General features: G+C 41.2%; 1 protein-coding gene across 2 annotated transcripts in view; it reads right to left on the bottom strand.

Annotated features, from left to right (window-relative positions):
* mtus2a (microtubule associated tumor suppressor candidate 2a) overlaps positions 1–13,387 on the bottom strand; it is a 44,669-nt gene that overhangs the window by 28,939 nt on the left and 2,343 nt on the right. For both annotated transcript variants that reach the window (XM_012918933.4, XM_004550028.5), the window contains exon 2: positions 627–2,881. In XM_012918933.4, the coding sequence (XP_012774387.3) occupies positions 627–2,639 (2,013 nt within the window). In that variant the 5' untranslated portion in view covers positions 2,640–2,881. The remainder of the gene's footprint in view (positions 1–626; positions 2,882–13,387) is intronic.

The raw sequence follows: 13,387 nt of genomic DNA, 5'->3' as shown, positions 1-13,387 counted from the left end.
AAAAATGCAACGCACCCTGTAATCTAATAGCAGCATGATGCTGATTATTGAAAAAAAAAGTATTTCTATCCTCAGTTTGGAACTCTGCTGCATGCTTCTTTTTCTTATATTGTGAGTAGAAGCAATTAAATCTGATGAAAAATGGAACCCAGCAAATCAGATCTTATTAACTCTAAATGAAAATGTAACAGTCCTGCAGGGAAACTGGAAGCTGCGGAATAAATTTGAAATGTTGACACTCTCAACAGTGTTACTGTGTTCTAGGCAAAATGCTAACACACATACATTGTCATGTGAAGCACTGAAAACTAACTCGTCCCCCGCGGACTTTGCACTTCAACAAGCATTAAATATTTATTTCCCCATGTTCGTGTTTGACTGCGTATATAAGTATGAATGCAAAATGAATTTATTGAATCAGTATCAATAAGAAATAGGTTTAGAAGCAATAATGAAGGTCCTCTGAGAGTGATCATAAAATGCAAAAGGCCTGTTATCAATTATACATGGTTTACTAGGCCTATCAGCATGATGGAAGCATTAACATGCTTAGTCAATAAACTGTGCGTAAGACTCATAATCAAAGAAAGACTTAAAATCACATCTCTACAGTAAACAGGACTCACCTCTGATGGTGTCCCATAGAAGTTGTCTGCCTTGCTGCCCAGTTTTGGAGGTGCTGTGTGGCTATGGGCGTGTACGGGTGGAACAGTGTTTGTGTGTCCAGGAGCCCTTATACTCCTATTCAGTATTCCTGATGGAAAAATGTTTGTCTGCATCTCCTGGCGGTACTTATCATAAAGCAGATTGGAGGCACAAAGAACTGGGGCTCCTCGGGTTTCCGGATCAGGCCTTGGGGGCTCTTTAGTTGTGTCTTTAAAAGATGTGGGTGTTTGGCTGTGGGTGCATGCGGACAGCCTGGATGGTAGCGAGGATACCTGATACGGTCCATCAGAAGCCTGAGGCTTAAACTGAGGATTCTTTCGGACGTAGGTAATGATTTTGGGGCGAACTCCTTTAGGTTTCAGTTTAGGTGATGGCGAGCTGTCTTTGGGGGAGTTGTTGTTGTTAGAGCTGGGGGAGCTTTGCTGGTTGTTAAGAGGCGCTTTGGGGATTCCACTTGTGCTTATATTAGTTTTGACTGGTGCTCTCAAGCAACTGTTGCCATAGCCCTGAGCTGATGTTGATACAGCAGGGATATGTCTAACCACTCCAGAGACATTCCTAGAAACGAGGTACATGGAGGGTTGCCTGCATGGTGAGCCCTGGGGTGTCCTGAGAGGGGAGTGTGGAGGGGTTGATGACCTGGATTCAACCCCAGTTCTGTTGGGACTAGAGCAATTCCTTCTGTATGTAAGCTGAGTCTGGGGTCTCTTCTCTAAGGTGGAAGGGTTTGAGGGATTGGAACTGTGGCGTGCACTTGTAGCTGGCTGTTTTTCCGCTGGTGGAGTCTCCCTTTGGGATGTCTGGCTGGGTTGCCTCAGCTGGGAGACTACAGATGTGTTGTACAGGTGGGAGAAATCAGATGGTTCACGTAAAGATGTTTTTGTAAACTTTCTGTTTGACCCATTACTGTGTGGATCTGCAGAGAGGTTAAGAGGAGACGGTTGCCCTGTCTCAGTTTGCTGAGTGTTGGAGTCTGCACTCCTCGCTCTTCCCATCTCCGTCTGACAGAGGGGCCTCACAAGCTGTTGGCGCCGTGGTGGCAGCACCCTCTCCTCAAATCCAGCCTTTCTCCTTTGGCCTAGCCCTCCATCAGAGGACAAGCCATTTCTATGACTTCTCTCATCTTTTCTCTGATCCTGGTATGAGAATGCTGGGTTAAGGGTCTCCTGAGGATGCATCGGTGGGGAGTTCTGATTGGCATCTACAGGGGCTGCCCTTCTTCTGTTCTGGGCTGAGGTAGTGTTTTGGGCATTGTGATAAGGGTTGGTCTTCGACAGAGAGGCGAGAGAAGTTTCTCCATCACCATCCAGAGCACTAGACAGGCTTCCACTGAGGGAAACAGCTGACAGGCTGGAGACAAACACATTCGTCTCAGACTTAGACTCCTTCAGACCTCCCTTCCATCTTTCTCTGCCTGACCTGGTGTCCTGTTTCTCTGCTGTCACACATGCGTCTAGCTCCTCAGTGCTATGACAGGCGATCCTTTTCTGAACCTCTTTGCCTCTCTGAATTTTACTCTCCACTCTGTTGCTGTCATTGTCATTTCTCCTCACGCCGGTAGAAGCAGAGCTGGCTGTTGAACTCGATGATATTGACATGGCACCTTCATCTTTTCCATCTTTCATGCTTCCACAATCGTCCTCCTCCTCATTCTCCTCCTGCTTCCTGCTTCCCAGGTAAGTATGTATCTCCTGACGTGCCAAAAGTTCATAGTCAGACTCCACGCATTGCTGCTCTGATCCCCAAAACTCTAACTTTTCTGGGGAGTCGCTCTGAGAGACCAAGGGAGGAATAGAGCTTGTGCCGTATCCCGTGTCCTCATACAAACCTCTTCTTTCTTGATCACTGATTGAGGATAACTGATTGGCGTTGTCATCTCCAGACTGAGTGAACTGGATCTGGGTTTTATTTCCAATCTTTTCTCCTCTGTCAACACTGACCCTCAGGCCTTGGATACTAGTTGGATTGCTCATGTTGAATTGATTTTTGTCACACTCAAAGACACCTGCAGGGTACTGAGGCCATTTATGGAGCTACAAAAGTTACTTCCCTCACTGCCTTTTCTCTTCAGGGTCTGATGACGGCTCTTTTGAATAAGCCAGGGACAAAATGTCATCTCATGAAACCTTTCTCACTTCACCTTTCTTATTTTGCATTTACGGCGAGTTAAAAAGCGGTCTCTGATGGTTTTTCACCACGATGAAGGTCTTTCAATCTGAAATAAAAGACAACAAAGGGAACTGTCAGAAAAAAAAAGCATCAAGTACACTTAATAAGCAGCCATTCTGCAGTTCCCCCACAGAGTCACTTAATTTTTTTTAATATTCAGCCTGCTCTGGGTAGCAGCAATTATGAAATCAGCTGTGTATGGCGAACCATTTTCTGCTCTTAATGTATGACTCATATCAGTGGATAGCCATTTGAAAAAAAAACTGGTTGCCTATGAGAGAAGAATCACTGGAAGTATAACAAGAAAATTACAGTTTTAATACTACCTTGTTTCTATTTCAGAGGCATCAGAGACTTTACAAGTAGAGGAGAACTCTTGACTCCCACTTAGAGATTTCTTGTGTTAGTGGGTGGTTGCAAGGCAGTTTAGCATAAATGGGGCCTATGGAGCTGGTGCCATGTAACATGCACACAATTACAGCAGTTTGCAAGTTTTATTGTGTGTTCAAAAAGAACTTGGAGGTTTTAACTTATCATTTTTATGAGAATTAGATATTAGTTCTCTAAGTAATAATGTTCATTTTAATTTCAGGCATCATCAAAGTCATTCTAGACACAAGTCTGGCCACTTGGCAGCCATCTTGAAATGCCTCCAGATACTTATTTTAAAACATTATCCAAATTATCTTTAAGTTCAATGGTTTCAATGGACATTTTGTCCCAGTAGCTAAACTTCTACCAGCAAATTCACCCTTGAATTTCTGGGAGTGCCATGTCTCCTCCTTATAAGCGAATCACTTGGAAACTGGTGCACTTGATATTGGCAAAATTAGGTTCTTTGTAAGTAAAGCGCGACATACTGGCAGCTCCAGTTTATTGGAGTCGGTTTTTAAAATAGGCAATAAATGAAAATGTAAAAAGTAAAGAAGACGCAGGAGAAACACCGTTCAACCATGTTATTGTGCTGACGTTGCACAGTTTGTTCTCCACAGGGCACCCTGCAACTCCCCTGTTGCAGCAATTTGGAACCTACAAACAGCCAAGTGATCTAAGTCACGTTAAAGGCCAGTCCGTGAAAATATTGTCGGACATAAACCGGTCCGTGGCCCAAAAAAGGTTGGGGGCGGCTGCCCTACAAGAGAGAGAGAGCAGAGACATGTCCAGAGGTGGTGAAACTAAGTAAGTACTTCACCTAAGAACAGTGTTACGTTCATTTGTGTAGGGCTGCTACGCCAGTATCTTTTGGATGCAAGTGTTGCATTTTGTACTCTATTTTCTAATATGCTGAAATAATTATATTTCAGCTCAACAATGAGCTAACAGATAACACTACCCAGCTATGTATAATTAGTTAAAATCAATATCCACCTGCGACACTGAAGCGACAGATGCATTTTGAATCGGTAATTTACATAAAATTTAAATAATTCTGTATAATGGGTCTTTTACATTATGCATTTTATGTGTATTTTGAGGCTAAACATTGCCTGTTTCACTGAATTGAGCACCAAAATCTTTGTTTCACTATTTTGAAAACCAGTTATTTTATGCAAAACAGCATCCATAAAGCGCATCACTGAGGTAATAGCAATGTTCTTACTGTGATCAGCACGAGTACAGGGACAGTTACTGTAGATGTTCACTTTAGTCGTGAGAGATATGTGAAGAGAGAAGTACAGCGTGTTTGCATGTAAGTGAAGGAGTCACCCTGGGAATGGTTGATGAAGGCAAGTAAGAGGAAGGCGGAAAGGGTGAGAAGTGATTTGTAATGAGCTTTTTTTTCCTCAAGAGACAATGTGAAATAGAAAGCAAGATGAGAACTGGGTGAAAAGACTTGTAATAAAAGCTTTTCCGATCATTAAGTTTTTATAGAACATATAACACAAGCAAGCAGTGTCTCCAATATGTTCAAAGGCAGGCATCATCCTAACATGAAAAAGATGAAAATTAGGTGCAGGGGTCGTTAATGGCGAGGACCAGAAAGAGCAGTTCAGAAGGGATAAATCCATGCGGTATGTCTGATCACTACAGGAGGGTTTCCACTCTCCTCTCAGCATGTTTTCTGTAGCGGGTGGATGTAGTTAATGGCATGATTGGACTGTACACAACAACGGCATGTCCTGCTGCATTTAAAATCTGCAGTCTCTAAAACTGTGTTTTAAATACTTGCGTTAGCCTTTAATGCACAAATGAGGCCGTAGAGCTGAAACATATTACTACATATCATATTACGAGATGAGTTAAACATGCGGTATAAAACACGCACACTCAAACGCTCTCGAAATAAACACTTCCGGCTGTCTCCTTAAATTTCTCCATAATTATACGAGAGCTCTACGAGGAATTCTCTTTCTGCCTTGAACCAGAAGCATTAAAACCATTGAATATTAATGGTTTCAGCTCCTTTGCCCTTCAGGGAGAGCATCTTTTGCTCACTTGTTCTGTAGGCCTGTTTCCTGCATCATAGAGAAAATTCATACAAAACAAGCGTCAGATTTCAATCAATTGCCGTCAAAACTGTCTGGATCAATTCATCTGTCTGTGCATTCAAAGAATGAAGTAAAATATGTCTTAAACCATCACACTGAATGTTTGAGTAGCAAAGTATGAATAGCTCTCCCACCTTCTAATTATATGTGCAGCAGGGGTGTCTGTTCTCATTAGCGAGTGGCTTTTCCACGTGCCCCGTGACAGCTCTCACTGCCTGTGGCACGTTTGATATTCCACAAAACCTAGAGAGCTAAATTCTCTCTAAATGTAAAAGCAATAAAAGTTGGCTTTAGCAAGAATTTTAAAAGAATTTCAGTTATAAAATCTAAAAACCCAAGTCTTTTATTGAGATTGTGGTAAAGTAAACATCCCCCCCACACACACACACACACACAATGGGAACACATGGAAATTCACTGTGCCTGACAAACAGAACATGGAGGATAATCCACACAATGTCTGCTCCCCTCTGCCTGTGTGTACCCTGCTCATATTTACCCTTGATTGGCGCAAACAATCAAATAATTAGCTAATTGCTCACACAGAGGCGGGGACAGAGACCGATAGGAGGGAAGGAAAGTGGCAGAGAGCTGTGCTACAGGGTGAGAGAATTCCCTGAGAAGACATGTGTGGCAGATCAATTTTGGCACTGATGTAGTGCTGCAGCTTGTGCTGATGACAGCACTCTCGGGAGGCTGGATGCTGAGCTCGGTCACAGTGGCTGAACCAGAATAAGCTGCATTTCACCTAACTGAGAAAATCCAAAACAGAAAACAATCCAGCAAAACTCTAATCATAACATGAAAAATAATAGAATCAAAAAGAATAGTAGAAACTGGTGGATGATAGTAAAACAAAAAGAAAAAAATCTGAAACATGAAAAGAAAAAAAACCCTCAGCTGCCTTTCCTCGTTATTAGGCTATTTTGATGTCACACACGCTCAGATCCTCTAAGTAAAGAAGATCACATGCGAGGGAGTGTTGGTTGAAGGCGTGTCGGTTGGCAGGAATATGAATTATGCAATTACAAAATCTAACAAATATGAAAAATCTCTTTGATCACCCAGCTCGGAGCAAAGGAAAAACTGCAAATATGAAAAACTAAGTGGACAGGGTACTATGCATTATATAAGAGTAGTTATGAGTTATAAACGCACAGTTGCCACAAGCACTCCTGGCACAGCCAAACCCTTATTTACATTATACAAGCCAAGCCTGTCTGCACTTGCTCGCCACACGTATATATAAAAACACATACATGCATGTTCATTTATAATGTTATTCCCTTTATCTTCATATACAGTGAAATGGCAAAAATTGCTGTTCAGAAAGACCAAACAAATGAATACAAACATATATTCATTCTGCCTATTTGAAGCTACATACTCATTGTAGAAGACAAAGTAATTCATTACAAGCGCTATTAATGTCAGTGTTTGATGAACACCTATTTTTACATTTGTAAAAGCGACACTGCAGTAAACGTTATTTAGAAAAATGTATTTACAAAAATATTGTACAGGTAACGTATGTAAAGGCGACAACTTACATGTAACGTACACGTTAGATTGCCATTGATAAGCTCTACACATAATATAAATTTCATTTGTAATGATTTGAGTGACCCAAATTGAATCACAAACTTATGATACCTGGATATATCATAAGTATATATATATATATATATATATATATATATATATATATATATATATATATAGTCAATCCAGGTATCATAAAAGGTTTATATAGTAAGTTTCCAGATTGTTAGGGAGTTAGGGAACAAATATATGCTATAGTATTTTTTAACATTTATTTTCCTTTTATCCAAATTGAATAAATAGCATAAGCTGCTTGAGGATAATATTGTAATCTGTGCCACATCATTCAGATTTAGGTGTTAAGAAGGAAGGCTGGCTTTGTTTCACCTAACTGTACATGTACATGTTGAGTTAAGTATTCAGACTGAGCTCATCTGGGAAATAATAGATGTAGGCATAACCCAACAAAGCTGTTATCGGATGCAGATAATACATTTCCTCATGCTCGAATTTACCACAAGTGAAAAAGGTCAGTCATACAATAAAGATCTGAAGGTCACTTTTATGCTTTTACATTCCTATGCATTCTACTGTGCATCAATTTCACATGTAAACTCACACCTACACGCAACTGTTGTTAGAGGCGCACTCAGCCACAAGCACGCACAGCGCGTACAAAATACACACAGTACTAAACATAAATGAGCGAAGGAGCAATCATATCCCTGCAAAAAGGTGGAAAGGTGCATAGCTTAAGTGATGGGAGCGTGGGCTGTGATATGGGGATATCTTGGCAGTGCTTAAATTTGGAGAATGACACTTGTATTTGTGATATTTTTCACTGGGCTCCTATCCCACGAAGTGCTGCGTTTAAGACGGAAAGCTCTTTTTAGAAGGTGAAAGATGAGAGGTTGGTAACAATACATGACAGGGGTCTCAAGGAAACTCGAAAGTGGTGTTGAGTTAAGAAAAGACGGAGGCTTTCCTTAACCTTCCGTTTTTGTCTCCAAGCAGGAATGAGTCTGTGTGGGTGAGAGACTGAGACACAGACCTGAGGTGAGAGAAATGAGACATGCAAATAGATACAGAAAAGAGAGTTGTTGCTGGAGCACACGAGTGTTCTAATTAGTGCTCATTTGGCCCTCTATAGGATGCACTACAGAGCCCCTTTTCTGAAGCGACTTACTGATAAAAGCCCAAGAGAGCAAATCAGTTAACAAAAATCTGTTACAAGATTTAATACTAATTGGTACTGGTCATGTCGCTGAAACTGAGAGTTGTTGTTTTTTTCGTTTTTAATCTCTCGACTGTGGGTACACATAAATAAATCTCCTGACAAAAGTAAAGCCAGGCTGTAGGAGCCTGTGTGTCTAGTTGTTGTTTTGCTTGCTTTGCTTCTATTCTTCTCTTCTACACTGGTGTCTGCTCAACCTTGATCGTTTACACCTGCATCTACACTCCAATCAGTTTGTCTAAGCTGTGACTCAAATAGTCTGCATTCACACAAGTGTGTTCACTAGAAATGCACCAACTGCAATTTTCTTCAGTTTTTTTTCTAAGTGTGACCCACTGATGCCTATTTTGTTTGTCAGTTTTCTTCCTAAGCATTAAAACTGACAGTATGAATAAAACGTTTCTTTAATGTAAAATCTGATTTTCATAATGAAAGAAATTAAAACGTACAATTTTCCTTCGACTCCAATACGTTATGGGGTTCCTGTACAATAATCTTTAGCTGACGTATTACGAAAAAAAAGTCGATGAAACAGATATCTGTAATAAAAAAAATGTTATTTCTTTTATTATGCCATTTATTCTAGCATGTTTACATACACTCAATACAAAAAGAACATCAACCTTTTTCTCTTTTTCACTAGTCTCCATAGTTTTTCTTGTAACCGCTTTGATCTTTTGCTCATACCGAGGCTGCTGTCTTGTGGTTGGCTCTGACATCTGCATAGCTCTACCTTTAGCCACATCACTAAAATGGCCATTTTTAGTCAGGGTGAGGATTAAGTATTTTACTCTGTGACTTCACTCACAGTGAAGAACTTCCACGTTAATGACGTGTTAGCGTGCATGGCCGTTTGCCTGTGAAACCTGCGCTTGTGTTGTGCAGGCATGAAACAGACCAGCTTGTAATTACACATGAGTGAGGCTGACCGGGCAGTCACCAGTCTGGGACGAGAACGCTGGAATTTGTCCAGTTCCACTTCCTGACTGGTCGATCGGTGCATCTCTGCTGTTCACTCAATCAAGGATTGTTACATGAAGTGAGCGCACTGACGATGTACTCATAAACGTCACAAAGTTAACTCTTGGCTACGCAATGGAAAGACAGGGTTCCAAACAATGTCAGCCAATAATAGCATCAATGATGATGTCAGCGATAGCTAAATGAGATTTTTTTCAGCCATCTAAAGCACGTCATGTTGGTGTAATGGTGTTTAATGTTGCGTGTATGTCAATTTTAATCTTGACTGTAGAAAAATGTTATTTTATGTGTGCTCAGAGGCACAGAAAGATGTAGAAGTTCAGACGTGCAACAGCTGGCCAAATTAACCTGTTGAAATTCACATACTCCACAACTAAGTATGCAGTAGATCGTGTACTACATGAAACAATGGAAGTACTTGACTTGACACACTAATAGCTATTTCCTGGCCACATTAGCAACTCTTTATTTTAGTTTTGCCTACCTACCAGCTTTTTTTTTTTTTTATCTCCACTCCAACAGTAGAGCTCAAATTAAAGTAACCATCTAACTGTGTTCTAACCTCTCACTTACAATTACAAATTGAATTGTTCAATATGTTGCTATAAGGCATTTCTAATGAATATTTGACTTATAGAGAGAATGCTGTGTTTTGTTTTTTAACTGGATGAAGAAAACTGTGTCTCTAAACACACTAATGTCTTGCAATAGTAAGAGTGGTGAAGATTCAGCCTCCTCTCTTCAGTCCTCTACTTCCTCTCAGGTCAAAATATGAGCCAAAATATGTGAGAGGTTTTTACAGATTTCAAGAAGGGTAGGGGCTGTCAGTCTTGGATTCATTCAGGGGATCAAAGTTGAGTGCCGCAAAGAATTTTTTCCAGATAAAAAAAACATGAAATTTCAAAGGAATATGCCCCGGCATCTTATATATTCTTCTTTGAAAGCAAGTAAGGAAATTTGATGGGCATATCTTTTTGTTCTTCTGTTGCTGAGTTGGTTTACATTTTCTGTATCGCATGAACGCATGTGACAGTACAAAGGCAGTCACCTGTGTAGACACATCAACACGAGCCTTCCCCCTCAGTGTCTTTGTTGCTGGTCCAGCAGCACATGTGGCTATTACAGAAGCCATTTGTCTTTGGCACTTTGCTTTATTTCTCTCCTCCCCCACTGGAGAGCAGACAGGTTTTACAGCTCTGTGGTCCCAAGGGGAAACCCAGGAACACACACATATATTCATTGCCCCATGCCCTATCGCTCTTTCATCCACACATACCTCTGCTGAGATGTAAATTCCATCACATTGCAATATTAGCAAAAGGGGAAAAAACTCAAATGGACAAAGCGACGACATAATTTATGACTCCTGATTGTTCCCGCATTTGAAAATTGGATTGTGCAAGATTTGCATTAAAATGCAGTGGAGCGGTTATCCTTAAAATCTTTTTTTCTCTCTCTCTCTAATTCAGTCCATGCTGTGTCTTTGCATACATGCAATTAATCACCAGTGAAATTACCCTTGTGTGTCCTTGTACAATGAACATGTTGGAGAGTGTGAACTTGTGAAAAGCCGTGTTCTAGAGCCGTGGATAGATGTAAGACATAAAAACTATCATATTTGTGCTAATTTGGTGGGGGTGGAGGATGTTGTCTTTATATTGCATTCCTTAACGTAATCATCCAGCAGGATAAAGCTTAGCGAAAAAACCTATTCACAAATTAGCTAAGAATTAGTCATCCATTCCTTCCTTTTCAACCCCACTACCGCCACCTCATCGCTGTCTGCGAACCACACAGACAGAAATAGGAGTGAAATAAGCTAAACGCTCCATTTTCACAAGACACAATAGATAACCTGCAGACAGAATTTCACAAGTGATGATTCACTGAAGTATGCTCGACTGTTTATACGTGTGAACCGAGCAATAACCCAGTATGCACACAGCAAAGGGATTACCATCACACAGAAACAGCAAGGCAAACAGGAGCGCAAAAATAACCAGAAATAGTCTTCTCCAGCTCCTTGATTGTTGTTTTGCACCGATTTTCTTTATAGCTGTGCTTACAGACATGCTCCTCATCAACCAGCATCGCCTCGCTGACACAATTTAGCTCACAACACTGAGCTCAGCGATGTCCCTTCAGTTCTTTGGTGTTATGCCTTTCTCAACAACTCTGTCTCTTTTGCTCCCCTCTTCTCTTTCATCCCAATAATACAGAGTTAATAAGGGCAGGGTGAGGTAATCAATCTCATTTTCATCCTTATAGATGGCACATCAGCAGGCTACATCTGCCCAAATGATTTCCTCTCAGCTCATCCCCCCACTCTACTCCTACAGTTGGACACCTTTTTGTACCCCGGGGGAGGGGAATAAGTCTATATCGCAGGGGAATCGGTAACAGGATTTCTACAGGATCTTGAGTCATAGTGGGTGGTCATATATGAGTGAATAAGGGAGAATGAGAATATCAGATGATCTCCAATAAAAGCTGATTTATTCCCTTATTTCGGGCAGGCAGGCGGCGTTTGGCGCCTGCTATGAAATCAGCAGCAGATCACAATATGCCAGAAATTAGATTTATTAGGTGAAACCAAATGAAAAACGGTCAAACGCTGGCATGGGTTCACATGCACATCCATCCATCAAAACGTGTTCGCACGCTAGGTTTGTCCCATTGTTGCCAACACGGGAGGCAGAACAAAAACAAAAGGACTTCTGATCCGAAAAACCCCATAAAGCACCAAGGTGATCACCGAGTGCATGCGAAATGAAAGATCATCAAACACGAGAATCACCTTCACACACAACAGCTCACGCTCAGGCAGTGACTATCGCTGCAGCAGGGGCAGACAAAGAAACAGCTCCTAACTGGGGGGGGGAATGAGGCTTAAAAAAACAAAAACAAAACAAAAGGTCTGCATGCATGCACACATCTATTTATGGGATTTACCATCTCCTTATTTATTTATTTATTTTAGCCTTGCTTTTTATGCAAAAACACGGGATGAATCTCTACTAAATTGGACACGGTCCCGCTTCGCTGTCTATTTCACCAGGCTATGCAGTCGGTAATGCCGGACTGGGATAAAGTGAGGGCAGACAATAATAATAAACTTTATGGTGCAACGTGATCTACATGGTTAAACTACAATTTTACATTTTACATTTTTTTAAATGTAAGAATGGGGCACATAAAAAGCAAGACCAATGCAACAAAAGCCGACCTAAGATGAAATGAAAGAAAAAGGCAGGAAATATGAGGGAAAAAATAAATAAATAAAAACGACAACAAAGCTGAGTCCTTTCTGGATATTCAACCTGAACCATCAGGTTAAAAGCAGCAACTACGTGCCATTAAAACACGTGTTTGCAAAGGTCCAGACAAGGGTTTATTGAGGTAAGGGGAGCAGAAAAGAGGGTGTTTGTCCATGCTGGCTGCTGGGAGCAGCACCACCGCATTGTTATTAGTAAAGCCCCTCCACCCACTAGCCTCACTCCTGTCGCAGAAAAAAAAATGTTAACTCTTCCATAGCTGGCTGTGCGAAACTGTATGAGGCGGGACAAAGAGGAGGTCATTTCAAATGCAAAGCGGTGCAATGATAGTGCAATTCTCCGTGGGACTGTGAGGATGCCACAAGCTCACCAAGACTCGCAGACATACACAGTCAGACATAAAGCAGGAGAGGCGAGACGGACCAGACAAAGAGAAGCTGAGAGCAACTTAGACGAGCTGAGTCACTTGTGTTTATTTCGAGAGAATATAGAAACAGAAAATGATGCTGCGGAGTGCCAAGGGGGTGCAAAGGAGCGGGGATGTGACGGATTCTGGTTAGTATTGTAATGTGCAAGCGTATGTGCAATGAGCAAGTGGTAAACCCCTGGGGTATGGGGGAGGGAGAGCTGCCCAAGGATCAGTGAGAGGTGAGCAAAGAATAGGGCAAGATGAGGGGTTTTTGGGAGGGGCAATGATATGCAAAAAGTGCGTGTGTGGGGGGGGGCTTTTTTTAAGAGTTTTCATACATTCAATAATGGAAAGCTAGAAAGTACAACACAGGAGAAGAATCCCCTTGTGCTGCTGTTCTGGGAGTGGATTTTATTTGGTGGGAGTAAGTCTAAAAAAAGAACATAGATGTACACTGTTGAGAAGTTTCATAAAACATTAATGAGGTAGACCTAACCAAGGATAACTACAGCGGTTCTTTCTATCACACACGTGCTTTTAAGTTCACTGACACAATTCTATAAAGTTTCTTAATAACATCTGTAGCTTAATCAAATAATATGAGACAAATATACAAATAAGA

Source organism: Maylandia zebra, linkage group LG10 (assembly GCF_041146795.1).
Source record: "Maylandia zebra isolate NMK-2024a linkage group LG10, Mzebra_GT3a, whole genome shotgun sequence".
Classification (NCBI taxonomy): domain Eukaryota; kingdom Metazoa; phylum Chordata; class Actinopteri; order Cichliformes; family Cichlidae; genus Maylandia; species Maylandia zebra.
The sequence above is the reverse complement of the archived record's forward strand: the minus strand, read 5'-3'. Positions and strand labels throughout refer to the sequence as shown.